At 48.3% G+C, this 18,066-nt stretch overlaps 3 protein-coding genes across 8 annotated transcripts in view; 2 read left to right on the top strand and 1 right to left on the bottom strand.

Moving 5' to 3' along the window:
* LOC111839324 (rasGAP-activating-like protein 1) overlaps window positions 1-295 on the bottom strand; it is a 51,317-nt gene extending 51,022 nt beyond the window's left edge. Inside the window, exon 1 of the mRNA XM_072708007.1 lies at window positions 218-295. The gene's annotated coding sequence lies outside the window, so the exon portion shown is untranslated. The remainder of the gene's footprint in view (window positions 1-217) is intronic.
* On the top strand, window positions 86-4,548 carry dgcr6 (DiGeorge syndrome critical region gene 6). Of its 4 annotated transcripts, none has more exons than XM_023803139.2 (7): window positions 86-301; window positions 544-719; window positions 952-1,112; window positions 1,223-1,300; window positions 2,132-2,232; window positions 2,627-2,767; window positions 4,047-4,548. In XM_023803139.2, exons 2-7 carry the CDS (start codon window positions 610-612, stop codon window positions 4,125-4,127), a joined length of 672 nt encoding a protein of 223 aa, XP_023658907.1. In that variant the 5' UTR covers window positions 86-301; window positions 544-609; the 3' UTR covers window positions 4,128-4,548. The 4 variants fall into 4 exon arrangements, with proteins under 4 accessions (XP_023658907.1, XP_023658905.1, XP_023658906.1 ...); XM_023803137.2 differs by having other exon boundaries at window positions 86-335; XM_023803138.2 differs by having other exon boundaries at window positions 86-414.
* A 2,644-nt stretch (window positions 4,549-7,192) lies between these two features.
* slc7a4 (solute carrier family 7 member 4) lies at window positions 7,193-17,780 on the top strand. 3 transcript variants are annotated; one of them, XM_023803120.2, is made up of 6 exons: window positions 7,210-7,264; window positions 7,450-7,614; window positions 9,512-10,607; window positions 11,131-11,831; window positions 12,164-12,272; window positions 13,314-17,780. In XM_023803120.2, the coding sequence occupies exons 3-6, from the start codon at window positions 9,626-9,628 to the stop codon at window positions 13,538-13,540; spliced, it is 2,019 nt and encodes a 672-aa protein (XP_023658888.2). In that variant the 5' UTR covers window positions 7,210-7,264; window positions 7,450-7,614; window positions 9,512-9,625; the 3' UTR covers window positions 13,541-17,780. The 3 variants fall into 3 exon arrangements, with proteins under 3 accessions (XP_023658890.2, XP_023658891.1, XP_023658888.2); XM_023803122.2 differs by having other exon boundaries at window positions 7,193-7,614; window positions 9,529-10,607; XM_023803123.2 differs by having other exon boundaries at window positions 7,193-7,614.
* Window positions 17,781-18,066: the final 286 nt, after the last annotated feature.

Here is an 18,066-nt window from a genome sequence, read left to right as displayed (position 1 = left end):
ATACAGTGGTGTTAGGGCGCCATCTGGCGTGGAGACGCATCCCTTACAAACTCACGTTCCCCCTGCGGAAATCACCACCCCCCCTTCGTGTTTTTCATACGTGTACCATTCGTATGCATGTTAATAGTCTAAAATTACTACTTTTTGACATGTGAATTGTCACCAAATATTGTAGATTTGCTATAAAAGCATATTAATTAAGGTGATAAAACCGCACCGGCACGCAGGTGGACAGCACAGTTTGGGGTCTTCCGTCTGCTTAGCGCGTCGGTGTCGCAGACTTGAAGTTCTTTCTCAGCTCGTAGGTTGTTTTCCGAATTTCTCTAAATCGATCCGTAAGTCCATCAGAGTTGTAATTATTTAAATGATTCCTTAAAGCAACTGCTTGGTTTTTATTGTAACTTCGCGATTCTGGTAAATCTCCCGCTGTGGTTAACACGCTACATCGCCCTCTCGTAACTGAAACTCTATATTACAATATGTTAGAAATTCCTTGCAGACACTAAATTAATTTGTATTGTCATTGTGTTTCATTTTTTGAAGAACTTTCCCGGGTTCATAGCAGATTCTTACTGACCTGTGTGTGAGCTAAACTGTGTTTATAAATTAATGGAGACGTACTCCGGTGCCTATGGCGAGCAGACTGACTCGGCGAAGCAGCAGGAGAGACATTACTACCTCCTGTCTGAGCTCCAGACGCTTGTAAAAGACTTGGCCAGGTGAAAGCGGATCGAGTTCACTGTGTTTTTCTGTAAAGCAGTCCTCAGTTGTAGCCTTGGTTTTAATGTGCATAGATACACGGTGTTACCGTGGCGTCTGTACCTGGTCAATATAAAACAGGACGGCAGCAGCTAGTAGTGCATGTGCACGATTTAAAAATATCTTTGTACAAACTACAAAGTGCTGCCGTGAGGCTCTCTAGCTTAGTGTGTGTCGTGCCCCCCCCCCCAGCTCTTTCCAGCAGCGCCTGTCGCACACCACCCTGAGTGACCTGGCCCTTGCGCTCATCGATGGCACCGTGTACGAAATCGTCCAGGGGCTGCTTGAGATTCAGCACCTAACGGAGAGGAACTTGTACAATCAGAGACAGAAGCTGCATAGTGAACACAGAGGTGGGTAAGAAGCAGAAAGCGCCATATTGTTTAACAAGCTGAGCTTGATTCCCAATGAATAAATGTTACATTTATATAGTGCTTTTCAAAACAACCAAATTGATTTGCAGAATCAATGGGGAGCCACTTCAACCACCACTACTGTGTAGCCCCCACCTGGATGATGCAACGGCAGGCTTTCTGTGCCAGTACGCTCACCATACAGTAGCTAAGCTGGTGAAGGGGCATGGAGGGAATTCACTAGGCAAAAATAGGAGATCTAAAATGGCCACAGTGGGCAATTTTAGCCAGAACATCGGGGTAGCACTCCTACTCTTTGAAAGATGCCCATTGCACTGGGATCCACACAGACCACAGGATGGGCTAACTTCTTGGCCACACCAGCGCCTCTTCCAGCAGCAACCCAGCTTTCCTAGTGGGTCTCCCACCCAAGTACTGGCCAGACCCAAACCTGCTTAGCTTCAGTTGGATTACCTGGTCTCCACTGCACGTTGTATGGCTGCTGACAGTCGTCCGTCCGTCCGTCCGGATTCAGAGCCTATCCTGGAAGCTTGCCAGTGGTATTGAAAAATTGGTTAGTGGTACACTGGTGGCTCATTTTCACATTACCCATCTTGCTCTCGGTAAGAGACAAACCAAGGGTCAGCCAACTGGAGCAGGTGTTCTGTAAGTCCTTGTCCAAGGGCCCAGTGATGATATGATTACTCTGACCCCATGAACTACACGTCACCCCCTCCATACACACAGAGTGATATGATAAATTTATAAGCTTGACTAAACTTCTGAACATGAATTGGTACATGGTGGAAAAATAATCCAGTATCTTCAGAAGCATGCTGTGGATTAAATGTTTATATAGTTATTCGTGTTAATCTTCTTCAGTGCTATTGATTGGTTTTGCAGGTGTTATTAAGCTACTTGTGATTTGCCATCTTCTTGTATCTGATTATCTCTGCAGTCCATCTATCACTTGTGTATTAAATCAGACTGTTCTTTTTCTGTTTTATTTTTTCTCGCAGCTCTCAAACAGGAGCTTGTTCGCAAGCACAAGGAAGCACTACAGGCCTGCAAATCCCACAACCTGGCAGTTCTGAGGATGAACCAGCAGGCGGAGACAGAGGTCAGCAACTGGTTGTTGTGATTGTGGAACAAGGATGTAGGTAAAACACGGTACCATCCATCCATCTCCCTGTTGGGGTTTTCCCTCCATTTCCAGTTACCTGAAGTATATTCTTATGCATGCACCTGTATTGGATACGCATGTGCATATTAAACAACCGCTGCCCCCCGCTCCCAGAAGAACACCCTTATCCTATATCTTTCTTCAGTTCAGCCAAATGTTGCTCATGTTTTTGGTTGATTCGAGCTCTTGTGCTGGTCACAGTTGTGTCTCTCTGCAGATGGACTGAGTGCCATTGCTCTCCATCCTGAATAAAACGCTGCACATGCACACGCTGTCCATTAACCGTAATTAGCTGCCCAAATCGTACAATTTAACCCTCTCCACCCTACAGGCCTTGGAGCAGCGTGTGAAGGAGGAGCAAAGCATGATGGATGAGAAGATTGTAGTGGAGCTGGACCAGAAGGTGGTGGACCAGCAGACGACACTAGAGAAGGCAGGGGTTCCAGGCTTCTACCGGACCACCAACTCCCAGGTTCCTCCCAGCCACTTCCTTCCCATGGAGCCCGGCAGACTGCACTCTTACTCTTACCCTCTGTATTATTCATGAGTTATGTCGGAGGAATGAGACACTGCCTCATACCTCTGGGACCAGTGTTCAGTTCACCCCAGGGATCCGTGTGTGGAGTTTGCATGTTCTCCCCACGTTGTGGGGGGTACTCTTGCTCCCCCCCGCAGTCCAAAAACATGCTGAGGCTAATTGTTGTCATATTGCCCGTTGGTGTGCATGTGTGAGTGGATGGTGTGTGTGTGAGCCCTGAGATGGGCACCCCATCCTGAGTTGTTCCCTGCCTTGCACCCATAGCCTCTGGGATAGGCTCTGAACCCCCACGACCTTGCATAGAAGAAGTGGGTACAGAAGATGGATAGATGGATGAGATCACGGTAAACTAGGATCAGTCCGCCAAGGCCTCTGCATCGGACTGCTGCCCAGTCCACATAGCACTGGACCCTTATGACCTCTACTGCAGGTGGTGGCCCACAGGTGTACGGTCCCATGGGGCTCACTGGGGCTTGGGCAGGCCGCCAGGAGGTCACCAACAAGCTCTCCCCCAGGCCTGGCTACAGGACAGGACACCGGTCTCCCTTTCCCAGCCGGGGTTTCTGGTTCCTTGTTTTTACTTTTTCGTGAATCACTCTTAGCCTGGGTAGTGGGCTCAGCCTTAGAGAGAGGGTGAGGGGCTCTGACATTCAGCCTTAGAGAGAGGGTGAGGGGCTCTGACATTCAGCCTTAGAGAGAGGGTGAGGGGCTCTGACATTCAGGAGGGGCTCAAAGTAATGCCGCTGCTCCTCCACATGAAAAGGAGCCAGGTGAGGTGGTTTGGGCATCAGTCTAGGATGCCTGCTGGATGCCTCCCAGGGGAGGTGCTCCAGGCATGTCCAATGGGAGAAGACCCTGGGGCAGACCTAGGACATGCTGGAGAGATGATATCTCTGGGCTGGTCTGGGAACGCCTTGGTATTCCCCCGGAGGAGCTGGAGGAGGTGGCTGGAGAGAGGCAGGTCTAGGCATCTCTACTCAGACTGCTGTCCCTGCGACCCAGACCTGTTAAGTTGCAGGAATTGGATGGATGGCATGAATGAATGTGATACAGCAGTGAAGCCAGTGGATTAAAAAGTTGCTCCATTCTGAAATGTGTATATGCTTATTGTCTGTATGTGTATGTGTGTGTGTCTGTGTGTGTGTGGGGGAGGGGGGGGGTGCATGGTAGCTCACTGGTTGATGTAAGCTGGTGTCTCCTCCCCTTGCTGTAGGAACTGACCATGCAGATGAACCTGCTGGAGCTGATTCTCAAGCTGCAGCAGAAGGAGTCTCAGTCTAGGAGCCTTTCCTGAGGGCAGTGTGCCTCTGGGGGAGGGGGGCCCTGGCCAAGCCTGCCACCTACACTCACATGAACATCACCCCGTGGTGTTCCGCTCTCCTACCGTGATGCTGTAGAAAATCCCATCACAGTCGGTCTTTGAGGGGGACTTTTTGGAGGAAAAGCAGTTAGCAAATGGAGTCTGTCGACCTAATGGGGGTCCTGTCAGCACTACTGAGCGCAAGAATCCTATTTTCTGTGTTTCCTTACCGTATGGTAGCATGAATGTTGGTTTGTGTGTATGACACACTGACGTACGTCACTTTAGTCTGTTTTTTTTTCTGTAATCCTGAGCTGCAACTAAAATTGCTTTATGAAAATAAGAGGCTCTGTTGCCCCATTTCCAAAATGTGTGAAAATCTGATGGTAAATAAACCTGTTAATAGTTCTGTTAATCTGTAGCGTGTTTTGGTGTGTCACATTGTGAAGGAAAGCCATGTGAAAACCAGCATTAACTCCAATGTTTGCTTACCAACCAAGAGCCTTTCTTAATGATATATCTCCTCTGATACTAGGTTCCTGTTTATTTCAGATCAGCAGTCTTTCCATATAGCAGTTAAATGTATAACAGAATTGGATCATTGCAGTGGGCTATAATCGTTAGAAGAATTTTTACAAAATTCCTGGGTCCTGTGCCCTTTGGAGTATGACTAAATAGGGTTGTCCCCTTAATCCAGTCTTAGCAACAGAAGGCCTGTGTGTGTGCGGGTTTCTGGGATAACCTTTAGGTCAGCTGTTCAAACCCAGGCACGAGGAGTCTTACAATCAGTCCTCTAGGGCGTTGCAGTGAAATCTGACACACACAGCTGCCTTTTTGGATAAGATTGCTCACCCTTGCTTCAATATGTCACCAGGTAAAACTTGGTATAATTCAAATTTCATATGAAATGGAGATGGTGCTTGCTGCCCCTAAACATGCAGATCATCAACAGAACCAGGACACCAGATCTGTCTAAACTCAGTGGGATAGTCTAATATTCCAACACATCCAATAATGATCCACTGTACTACCAGTCCACTATACTATTTTAGCAAAGACCAGGCAGAAGCAGTTTTGTAGGACCTGACTAACTGTTGAGCAGCACAGAGCTGAAAGGAGAAGCTGGTGTGAATGGAGATGTTGCCATTTGGCATCTAAACGAAGATCAGGAATGGTGCACAGAAAAGCTGAGCAGAACCTGGCAGGGTAACGTGGTAGGCACTTTGAACTTGAGGTCAAAACTCACCATTATTTTCCCCTGAATTCTAACTGGGATCTATGGAGTGTTCTGTTACAACCAGCCTTTTCAAAAGAATGTTTTTTTGGGCTGAATATTTAAATTTAACTTATAAAACGAATAGTTATGCCATTGGGTGCTTGGTGGTCAATACAGTGTACCAAGAATGGCCACAGTGTAAGCTTATTTTAGAGCTAGACGATACGAAGCGCGTGCGTGCTGGTTGTTTTTAGTCAGACATTTCTCGATCAGAAAGGAAATTTTAAACATGACAGAAGAGACAGGGTGCTTCAGTAAGGTGAGATACTCATTATTTTCAGTTTACTGCACGGAAAGTCAAGAATATTACTGTGGAAAGGCCATGCCCAGGTCGGAAACACCTTTCTATCGCTGTAAATTCCATAAGCAACCTGCCCAAGCACCTAAGACAGCATGCTCGCACAAAGCATCGAAAATGAAGTTATGAAAGGACTACGACGTTTGTTTTTGTATTTTTATGTAGTAAAATGGGAAGTTTGTAGTTTTACAGAGTAACTCAAAAGTAATAAGTAGTGTTATTACGTTTCAGAAGGATTAACAAGTAAAAGCGTCCTGGTACAATTTAAAGAAATAATTGGTAACTTTAGTAATTTTTTAGTAATCACCCCAAAACTAGTTGTGGCAAATTGATTCCTGTCTGATTGGAAAAGGTTGACGGGCTGTCTGAGTGTACGCCGCCCGTTCGGTGTTATACAGGAGAGAGCTGCACTGCACTGCCTGTCACTAGTGGTGGGCGGATCGATCCAAGTATCGATAATAATGTTGGTATTGATCGATACTAGTTCAATTAGATCGATACTTCAGTTTCAATCTCTCTCCCGAATGCACTGCGGCTGTCTGTGTTCGCGCTGCTGCTCTCAATTGCAGTTCCCGGCTGTCACGTGACTCAGCGGGCCAGGCTAGCAAACAGGCGCAGGCGGGCGGACACACACTATAATATTTATAATAACGTATTATAATAGTGGGAGGCTGAGTCATGCTCGCAATAATTAAACAGCAGGGATAGTTCGGGGTTTAATCATCAGATGGCGTTTATTGCACCCGCACTACTACAACGCACACACCGGCACTGCTCACCGTGCACGTCGCCCCGTTTACTCCTCATACACACGGTTGGCGCACGCACACATACATACATACATACATACATACACACACACACACTCACACTACATACAACAATAAACATTAACCACTATACATGACATAACACACAGCACATTTTTAATCACACAAGGGATTACTGAGAACTATTTACAAACTGGCATCAGTCCAACATGCCGCGCTCCGGCCGGTACCTCCGCGCTGCAGTATTTATTTACTGTACATATAAACTTTGCCCAAATTATGTCCTGGGTTTTACCTAATTAATAAAAAAAATCACAAAAACACTTAAAGGTAATGAAAATTAATTCAGTTTTAGCAATTTGATGATGCATCCACCTTAATTATTAAGAAATATCGGTATCGTATCGGCGATACTTTCCCTGTATTTACTTGGTATCGCATCAATACCAAATCTTGTAGTATCGCACACCACTACCTGTCACACCTCACTTCCTCTTCATGGATACTCTGGTTCCTCCTACAGTGCAAAAACACAAGATTCAGGTAGTTTCTCAGAATTGGCCCTCGAGTGGCCTGTGATTGGCTGTCCACCAAGGGCCAGGAACTCTATGTGAGACATGTAATGACGACTCACTCAAAGGGGGCGCTGTTGCTCAGCGGCTAACCTTTTATGCCTGTGATCGGTTTGAGCCCCAGCCTCAGCATAATAGTTCGCTGAAGTCCATGGGCTCCCGAACAAGACTCTGTAATGTGACCATCCCAAGCTTGCTCTCACCTGTATATATGTGTATGTATGTCTCACAGAGAACAAGATGTTGTAGGCAAAAAGACAATTTCCCCAGGGGGATTACTAAAACATCACTATTCTATTTTAATAGTAAAAGCTTAAGCACGCGAGGGATGCAGTGTTATACATTTATCTAAATGAACCGATGAAATAACCTGCATTTAATAACGTGAAGCGTTTAACAGACACTCAGGCTTGGGATTAGGGTTAGCCTGAAGCGGGGGCCCTGCAGCTTTAAGAGCGGCTACGCACCCCACCCTCCGTGGATCCTCAACACACCGGAGCGCCGCTCATCCGCCTCGCAGCGCAGCCGGACCGGCAACAGTGGTGTCCGTCTCCTGGGTGGAAAGGTAGCGTCCCCGTTTTCCCGCTTAATACTACCGGTGGACCTTATCAAATGTACCACTGCGTTCTTTTCTTATATTGTAATAGGCTTAAATGAATTAGAAAAACGATGCTTTTTTTCACCAAGGATTTCGCAGCCGCACAATCGTATCTCTCCTTACATTACGAAAGCGGGGATATTATTTAAATACCGGAAAATATCGATGAAAACATGTCAAAACATAATATTTGGAATGATGCAGTATTTCTCGTTAGAAATAGTACAGACGGTGTTTCGTCGGCACAGCAGGCGTTTCCATTTTGTTTTAAATTATAAATGATGCTGTTTTAAATAGCATAAATATTCAGTTCACCCATAGCGCCTCTTCCGTTTATTTCCCTATTACGCACCGGGAAAAGCAGGTGATTTTAACCTTAATTCCTGGCTGGTGTTTGGGGAGGGGGGGGGGATAATTACGTAATCGTGGCGTGTCTTCGTGGTGCTGCGAGCGCAGGGAATGAGACGAGGCGGTGCGGCGCCGCGGAGCGTCCTGCTCGGGGCCGCGCGGTCCTCCATCTACACTGCCGTCCAGCCAAGGGGGATGGATACACACTCTGCTTTAGTGCTAGTCATTTTGGCAATTTGAAAAAATAGAAACAACTAAAGTAGGATTATTGAATTCGCATACTGGTTTTAGATACGTGGACAAATGTAAAATATTTAGCAGTACCTCTTAAAATATTGCTACTAATACACCCGAATTGATACCGCTGTTGAGGCAGGCAACACAGATGCTACGAGTCACGACCGCCGCTCCACAGTCACTTCCATGTCGTTTTGGTAAATAAGAATCTGGCAAACTAAACAGTTGCAAAATGTCGTTTCAAAAGCCGGCAGACCTTAACAGTCTGGGAACAGGTTTATACTTTGTGTTTTTTGGCTTTCTCGCTGTAACAGTGCTGACCAAAACAGCTGTTCACCCTGGCCAGACAGGTCAAGATCTTTGAATAATGACATCTCTCCCTATCAGCCACGTGGCCTACGAGTGGTGACCCACCTACATCGCACAGGTGGAGGCTGCACTAGTATAGTGGAGAAGCGAGTTCCTCCTAATAAAACTAAGCAGGATCACATTTCGTGATCATTAAACTTCTCCAATAATCTTCTTCAGCACAGATGCCAGTTGTTGCTCCTCCTCTTGCTCAAAACCACATTAAAGAGGGAACTGTTACCTGGCCTGCACTACGAAGCGGGGTTGCAGGCTTATCGGGGTAACTTGTTGGATTTAAGGTACCACAGTTTAAATTGACTTCATATTCGCTCACTTACATTTTGCCCAGACTACCTTAAATCCGACAAGTTACCCCGATAAGCCAGTAATCCCGCTTCGTAGAACAGGCCACAGGTCCCTGGAAGCGAGATCTAGTTAGAGAAATTGGAAGGTGGTTAGAATTGCACTGCCAGTAACTGCTGATGGGCACTTGAGATTATTCATCTGTGGAATACAGTAGCACTCTGTGAATCAGATATCTGTGTTCAGGCCTGTATTTGAAGCTTTCTCACTTGCAGGCTTGGCATATCTGACTGCCTTCTCTGTGGTGAGGTTAGCTGGTGGGTAGCAAGAATGGAAAGATGTTGCGCTGTGGTGTTGTGTCCTGGTTTATCATAGGCTCCCTTGAATCCTCTTGTATCAGTTCATAAGAGCTCAGGCTAGAGATGCTAATGCAAAAAATAAAGTCTGTGATATGTATGACAAAAACAAAGTTAGTTATTTAGTTTCTTGCCAGACAGTTTTATCCTAAGCTGGTTTGATAGTTCAATGAATCACATCAGTATTTGTTCAGGGGACAGTTTTAAAGTCCAGAGGCCCTTGGTACCCCTGTAGTTCCCTGTTGATAGCTTACACTGTCGGTGTGTCACAGGTGCCGTGTCCCCTCAGGTGGGGAATGTGTGTGGCGTGACACCTCGTCTGAAAGCTGCTCCTCATCTCGCATCTCTGTCCCACTGAGGGCCCGCCAGTCCAGGCCACCATCGCCATGGCTACACACACCCCAGGCTGTGCGCCAGCCGTGCGACTCTGTCAGAAGCTCAACCGGCGCAAGACGCTGGAAGCGGACATGATGGCAACGTCGCTGAAGCGCTGCCTCTCCACGGTGGACCTGGCGCTGCTGGGGGTGGGTGGCATGGTGGGCTCGGGGCTTTACGTATTGACGGGCACCGTCGCCAAAGAGACGGCCGGCCCGGCCGTGGTGCTGTCCTTTCTCATCGCCGGGGTGGCCTCGCTCATGGCCGCCCTGTGCTACGCTGAGTTTGGTGCCCGCGTCCCCAAGACTGGCTCTGCTTACATGTTCACCTATGTGTCCGTGGGAGAGATCTGGGCCTTCCTCATCGGCTGGAACGTCATCTTAGAGTACATGATAGGTGGAGCCGCTGTGGCCCGCGCATGGAGCGGCTACCTGGACTCCATCTTCAACCATGCCATCCAGAATTTCACGGAGACCCACATCATGCAGTGGAACGTGCCCTTCATTGCCCACTACCCCGATCTACTGGCTGCTGCCATCCTGCTGCTGGCCACCATCTTCATCTCCTTTGGCGTGCGTGTGTCCTCCTGGCTAAACCACATCTTCTCCACCATCAGCATATGCGTCATCGTCTTCATTCTCATCTTCGGCTTCATGCTGGCCGAGCCTGCAAACTGGAGCCAGAAGGAGGGCGGTTTCGCCCCCTTCGGCCTGTCTGGCATCATGGCGGGCACAGCCACCTGCTTCTATGCCTTTGTCGGATTTGATGTGATTGCCGCCTCTAGCGAGGAAGCCAAGAACCCGCAGCGAGCCGTGCCAGTGGCCACCGCCATCTCCCTGGCCCTGGCGGCCAGTGCCTACATCCTGGTGTCCACCGTGCTCACGCTCTTGGTACCCTGGCATACGCTGGACCCCAACTCTGCCCTGTCTGATGCTTTTTTCCGGCGTGGATACAGCTGGGCTGGTTTCATTGTGGCCATTGGCTCCATCTGTGGTGAGGGTTTGTGTACCTGCCTGCCTGCCCTCTCTCTCCTCCTCTGTCTGCCTGCCCTCTCTCTCCCACTCTGTCTGCCTGCCCTCTCTCTCCCACTCTGTCTGCCTGCCCTCTCTCTCCCACTCTGTCTGCCTGCCCTCTCTCTCCCACTCTGTCTGCCTGCCCTCTCTCTCCCACTCTGTCTGCCTGCCCTCTCTCTCCTCCTCTGTCTGCCTGCCCTCTCTCTCTCCCCCTCTGTCTGCCTGCCCTCTCTCTCTCCCCCTCTGTCTGCCTGCCCTCTCTCTCTCCCCAGCTGCCTGTCTGCCTGCCCTCTCTCTCTCTCCAGCTGCCTGTCTGCCTGCCCTCTCTCTCTCTCCAGCTGCCTGTCTGCCTGCCCTCTCTCTCTCTCCAGCTGCCTGTCTGCCTGCTATCTCTCTCTCCCTCTGTCTGCTTGTTTGCCCCCCCCCCCCCCGGCAATGTTTACTGTAATGCCTTCTTGATGAGGCACTGATAAGCACAACTTCTCCTCCTCTCCTCCCTTCAGCGATGAACACCGTCCTGCTCAGTAACCTTTTCTCACTGCCCCGGATAGTATATGCCATGGCAGAGGATGGCCTATTCTTCTCCGTCTTCTCCAGAGTGAACCCCGTCACCAAGGTCCCCGTCATCGCCATCCAGGTCTTCGGCTGCCTCATGGCTCTGCTGGCCCTCATCTTTGACCTGGAGGCTCTGGTGCAGTTCCTGTCTATCGGCACCCTGCTGGCCTACACCTTTGTGGCGGCTAGCATCATCGTGCTCCGCTTCCAGCCCGAGAAGGCAGCCTCTAGGTCTGGCTCCTCCAATGCCCAGCAGGAGCCATCACCCACCGATTTGGAGCCCCAGACCATGGCCCAGGAGAGTGGTGAGCTGAAGGAGTACGAGTCCTTCTCTGACAAGCTGCAGCTGGTAGAGCAGGAGAAGCAGAGTCGCGAGCGCCGGGCTGCGGGCCAGCTGAAGGCCCGCTGGGAGCCCTACCTGGGCCATGTGCTGGGTGACTGCGAGCCTGGAGAAGTGGTGGCCTTCTCTGTGCTGGCGCTTATGGTCAGTGGCCTCTCGCTGTGTGCCGTGCTGGTGTTCGGCAGCGGCGCGCTGCAATTGCCCCTGTGGAGCATCTCACTGCTGGTGGTTGTGTTTGGCCTGGCCTTCCTGCTCAGCCTGGCCCTCATCTGGGTCCACGAACAGCAGGCCAACACCAAGACCTTCCAGGTGAGCGCAAGGGACCCCGCATTGAACATGTATGCAGACATGAACACATATGGGAGTCCCCACATGGCACGTATTCTGACAAGCACGGATAGGGGAGCCCACATGAGACACGTATGCACACATGCACGGATAGGGGAGCCCACATGGGAAACATATACATACATGTAATCAGAACAGCACCATTTTTACCTCTATTACTGCCTTATAAATTGACTGTGCATGAAAACAGCTGTGATGAGCCCAGGGGGGAGGTGAGGTGACGCTTGGGCTATCTGCCTGGCTATTCCCCTGCCCCAGCTGTCCCCACACCGGCTCTCCTCTCCCCGGTTCAGGTGCCGCTGGTGCCCTTCATCCCAGGCACCAGTATTCTGCTCAACGTCTTCCTCATGCTCAAGCTCAGCCCCCTCACATGGGTGCGCTTCATCGTCTGGCTTGTTGTAGGTAAGGCACCCCTGCTGGCGATAGACTGTGATAGACTGGCGTCCCGTCCTTGGTGCCCCCTGCCCTATGCCCTGTGATAGACTGGCGTCCCGTCCTTGGTGCCCCCTGCCCTATGCCCTGTGATAGACTGGCGTCCCGTCCTTGGTGCCCCCTGCCCTATGCCCTGTGATAGACTGGCGTCCCGTCCTTGGTGCCCCCTGCCCTATGCCCTGTGATAGACTGGCGTCCCGTCCTTGGTGCCCCCTGCCCTATGCCCTGTGATGGACTCCTGTCCCATCCTCGGTGCCCCTTGCCCTGTGATAGACTGGCGTCCCGTCCTTGGTGCCCTGTTCCTTATGATAGATTGGTATCCCGTCCTCGGTGCCCCCTGCCCTATGCCCTCTGATGAACTGGCATCCCATCCTTAGTGCCACCTGCTGCCTGCTACACTCTTAGGGCTGCATTGGATGAACAGATGGCAAATGGTTTGATCAACATAAATGGCTTTTTCATGCACCCTGTACCAAAGGCCCTGCTCATGTTGGAAAGTCACTCTCCTCGGGCACCATTTGGGTCCAGCATTTAAAAGATTAATAAGGAATCGTCAGCAGATCACCTGGGACCCCTCCGAATGTCCCCAGCCTGTTTATGATCTTCAGCCCTGAGCCTCGGGATGCTTTTGGAGTCAAACGGAATAGTACCAGTGTTCCCAGTTCACCCAGCTTGTGGGCCTGTGACTTTCAACTGCAGTTCTGTTTGGAGGATGTCGGTTCTTTGGAGGGCTGTCAGTCTTTCTTTCACGAGGCCTGCATGATTAAGGCAGATTAGGTGGGTTTTAGCCGCAGTGTTGGGACCGCACTGTCTTTTAGGGTCATATCCGGCAGGACAGGAATCCCCAACCATAAAGATGAGTGCCTGAGTGAGTTAGGGAGTTTGTAAGCATTTCACTCATTTGCCTAAATCCAGCATGCAATGTGTCTATCTGTATCTGTTTGTGTGTGTCTGTCAGTGTCCTTGTGTCTTTGTGTCCCTCTGTAACCCAGCATGCGTGTCTCCCTGCAGGCCTGACTGTATACTTTGGCTACGGGATGTGGCACAGTAAAGAGGGCCAGCGGGAGCGCCCCCCACAAGACCTGGCAGCGCGCTACGTGGTGCTGCCCAGTGGCAGCCTGGTGGAGACCGTGCAGACGGTGCAGCCTGACGCCCAGGGTGAGGCCCCGCCCCAGAACACACCCATGGCCACACCCACTACCACGCCCACCACTGAGGACCAGAATGCCAAGAGATGATGTGTCATGGAGGCCAACTCCAGCCCCTGTCTGCCTTTTCTTGCTTTTAAGTCCCTCTCCACACCCCCACCCCCCTCAGATGGACCGTGGGATGGGAGTGGATCCCTGGTTCTCTTTCGCTTGGTGTCCAGCCCATGGGCTGAGGTGTTGCAGGTCTCTGCGCTCTGGGCACTCTAACTGCTCTGGGGGGGGGTCCCACAGCTGTTGCCCCCTGACCTGATCGGTTGCCTATTTTCCTTTTTATATCTCAGTCTTCTTGGCACATAAATAAGCAGCCGGTGATAAGCTATTGGTGAATGGTGTAACTGCCATTAGCACTGGCTAGTCCACTGCTTAAATGGACAGTCCGCTTTTTTATGTCATGTATAGCATTTTATTCATAGTCACATTCACGTACGATGATGGGAGAACTGAAAATGACCAACCACGTAGTCCAAATGAGTTATAATGTAGTTAAGGGACCAGTCCTGCATAATACACCTTTGGCTCTGGGTATGCAGGACAGCTACAGCACAGTGCATTATGGGATACAGGCACACATACCGTAATCATCTTTGGTGTTACTGCTATAGGCTTTGTGGGTCACGGCTGGGGTTCTTGTAATCATCTCCTTTTCCATCTTTTCAAATAGTTGGTCGATTTCTGTTCAGCCAAAGAATTTAACATTGTATGTGTTTTGTGCGTACTGTGAAGTTCAGTGAAACACCCCCCACCACAGAACAGGAACAGCACATTTTTAAATGGTTTGTGACCACTGAGTGTCTTGCATCACTGTAGTATTGTGTATGGGGACCACAATCCAGCGCTGAGTGAAGCCTAGTTCATACTTTACTTTTTCCACCTGCGCTTTTGTGCACTCCTGGGCTGGGGACTGTCGTCCGTGCAGCAGTTTGTGTTCATACCGTGGATGTGAATGGTTGTACTCGGTGCATGCTTAATGAAATAATTTCTCCAGACTAGCGAAGGACATATGTCATTGTCTTGATCGGAATGAAGCTTATGCAAAAGCAGGAAGAGAAAATGTTTATAACAGCAAGTTTTAAGTCTTGTCGGGATTTTAAAACGATAAAAACATCACATTTTTTGTAAAACAATTCACGTCGGCTTTGTCTCACAAACAATATAGACAGTAAATATGTTTAGTATTTACTATTTACTTCTGCCCAATCACATTTCTCATTGAAAGTACTATTCGATTCTTATGATAAAATATGATTTTCGGGTAAAACTCAATAGTAATCAAAACATAGGTGGAATATATAAAATACAAATGAGACAAGGTTTCCAGAACTCTTGATGTTTATTGTTTTAAACGGAACAAATTGAACAAACTTTGGACAAGGTTTACATGAATGCCCCCTACTGGATATACCTAGTCAATTATGCGCAGTCGATGCACACGGATTCCACTACATGTAAAAATGTGGGCAACCTGTGCAGCAACCTCAGCCAACCCCTGATGATGAAATTTACATCACCTCCCCCTTGCATGACAAAAGTGCACATGGAAAAATGAAGTATGAGCTGGCCTTCAGGCAGGGTTAAACGTTTGAGTGTTATGTGTACCCTGGTGTCCTGCCTATCCCAAAATGCCCCGTCACACTGGTATATCATAGCGTGCGCTAGAACCTTCACCAACGCCCCTCACATGCTTTTGAAAATACATATATATGTATGAAAATTGTCTCTTTTCTATTTATTTTATTCTACTTTGAATGTATTAATTTCCAGCCACTTATCCTGGACAGTTTGGCTGTGCGATATGAAGCATCAGGGCTGTACGCTTACTTTTAAGTAGTAGCTCAAGCAGTTTATATGCAATGAACATTCATGTAGACATGCATGGATAGGGAAGCCCCCATGGGAAAACGCATGCAGACATGCACAGATAGGGGAGCCCACACGGGACAAACATGTAGACACGCACAGATAGGGGAGCCCACACGGGACAAACATGTAGACACGCACAGATAGGGGAGCCCACACGGGACAAACATGTAGACACGCACAGATAGGGGAGCCCACACGGGCACGCATGCAGACACGCACAGAGAGGGGACCCACATGGGACACTCATGCAGACACGCACAGATAGGGGAGCCCACATGGGACATGCATGCAGACACGCACAGATGGGGGAGCCCACACGGGACATGCATGCAGACACGCACAGATGGAGGAGCCCACATGGGGCACGCATGCAGACACGCACAGAGAGGGGACCCACACGGGACACGCATGCAGACACGCACACATGGGGGAGCCCACACGGGACACGCATGCAGACACACACATGGGGGAGCCCACACAGGACACAAGTGGGGGCTTCCTTTGCAGCCTTGATGGTGTCTGTTCTGGAACGGCAAAAATTTCAGTAGCAAAAAGAACTATTCATTAGCATGCAGACGACTAGAGCAAAAAGAGGTCTTTTCCTTTTTTTATTCACATTTTCCAGCCCAAAATGGTTCAAAAGCCACAAAAATGCACATGAAACTGCCTGTTTGATCAATAGTTCAGCATTTTAATTGTGACGATTACTTACTGCACCATGCTTAAAAAGTAGAGATGGGTTGCTCAGTAGCCCAGCTAGTCTCACCACTATTTGAACGCGATGCTCAGGAGCCTCACCTGAAACCACACTGTCACATGATCTTTGGAAACGAAGCTTCGTTTCTCACCAACACGTCATGCACGTCTCAAATGAGACTCCTTCACCCTGCCCCATAGGGATCATGTTAACTGCTGTGTCGTACAGCCTATGGGTTAACACTACTCGAACACACTTTTACAGTGTCGATTTAGATTATTTTAAAGATTTACGATAATTATTTACATGCACAATGATTCATCAGTGGTTGTTGCTATTGTTACATTTTGCTCCATACAGACAGGTCTGTGCGCGTGATACCTATGCCACAATGCCAGCATCCAATCCATCTAATAGGTCTGATTCGGTGCCATTACTGATGTGATATACGAATCGGTGCATCTCTAGAATTAACGTCACCAGCCGCAGTGAGCGTGGCTGTCTGGTAACATCCTGATGAGTCCTTGGATGGAATATATGCACTCTTGGGTTTTAGCCTACACATGTGTGAAAACTGCCAAATTGATCCCAAACCAGTCCAAATTTTGTTCACCTGCCCAAAGCAAACTGTCCAACTGGGCGGGAACTCACCAAATCTAGCAACACTGATGTCACTATCCAATCCATACCACCTGCCTGATTTGTGCCGTGCACGTCTGCGCACATGCAGCATTTGGAGGTGTTTCGAGCTGTTCACTTTATCATTTTACGGCAAACTATATTTACAGCGAACTAGAGTGACTTTGTCATCGTTTAGAGAGATCAGATGCTGACTGAAAAAAAAATCTTTATTTGCTTGTGATTTTAAGCATTCACTATTTGTTTTATTTCAGAACTCACGCTGGTTGTCTATTTCCAGTTTTTGGATCATCACTATTACTTAAGTATCTAAAATATAGTTTTATATTTCCGTGAGTTGAAATTGCTTATATTCAGTAACACTGTATTTTGGTATACTTCTAGCTTTGGTTCACTGTTAACTTAAAAATGAAGTTTGGCGTATTTTGCGTTTGTTTCAGCCATATTAATATCACTCCACATCAGTTGGATCAGAAAAATAAATTGGCAAAATAACATACATTTCTCCAGTTGTTTGTCCTTTTGGCATAATCTACTGATTTTGCTGCAGCATAAACAGTGGCAGGCGTCAGGGACATACGGTCACCCCACCATGACTGGGGTACCTAAGGAGACCCATAAACACTTGGACACAAGTGCAGGTGCCTTACAGAACTTTTATTAAAGAGACAGAACACAAAGAATCTGAAAACAGAATATCTGGCTGAATATCCCATTCTGGGCTGATGGAGATGGCTCACAAGCAGCCCTGGTGTTGTGAAAAGAAATGCTAACAGATCAGACTGGGTCATGAAACAAAGTGGCACAAATAGGGCACCATCGTAAAATGTGGCGTAAAGTGTAATGTTACACATGCGCAGACATGCAAGGCGCAAATGGGGCAGGTGGCACAGTCCGTACTTTGCAAATTCTCTGCAAACTGGTCCCTGCAACAGACTCGCCACTAATCTTCTAAGTGTTCTCTGTTTACCTTTTTATGTTTTATACATCAGTATTTTATATTTTGTTACATGCTTAATTGAAAATATGCACAAATATTCTAAATAAAAGCAAAAATTAATTAAAAATAAATAAGCACCTTTTATTTGTCAAGTATATGATTCAAAATGTGATAAGAAATAGGTCTGCCCATGTGGTCATATTGTGATACATATCATTATCGGGATATGAGATTCTGTCCATATCGCACAGCCCTACTGGACGGGGGGGGTGGCACCACTTATTTACTCTCGTCCTCATTGTCATACTTTATGCTGTTCTGCTGTTTTCTGAGTTTTGCGGTTCATCTGCCCTCAGGAATTGTAGCCCTCAATTTAACCCTCCATTGCTGTCAAACAGCCGGACATTCATGCCGGCTTCA

Source organism: Paramormyrops kingsleyae, chromosome 2 (assembly GCF_048594095.1).
Source record: "Paramormyrops kingsleyae isolate MSU_618 chromosome 2, PKINGS_0.4, whole genome shotgun sequence".
In the NCBI taxonomy this organism is placed as follows: Eukaryota; Metazoa; Chordata; class Actinopteri; order Osteoglossiformes; family Mormyridae; genus Paramormyrops; species Paramormyrops kingsleyae.
The sequence above is the reverse complement of the archived record's forward strand: the minus strand, read 5'-3'. Positions and strand labels throughout refer to the sequence as shown.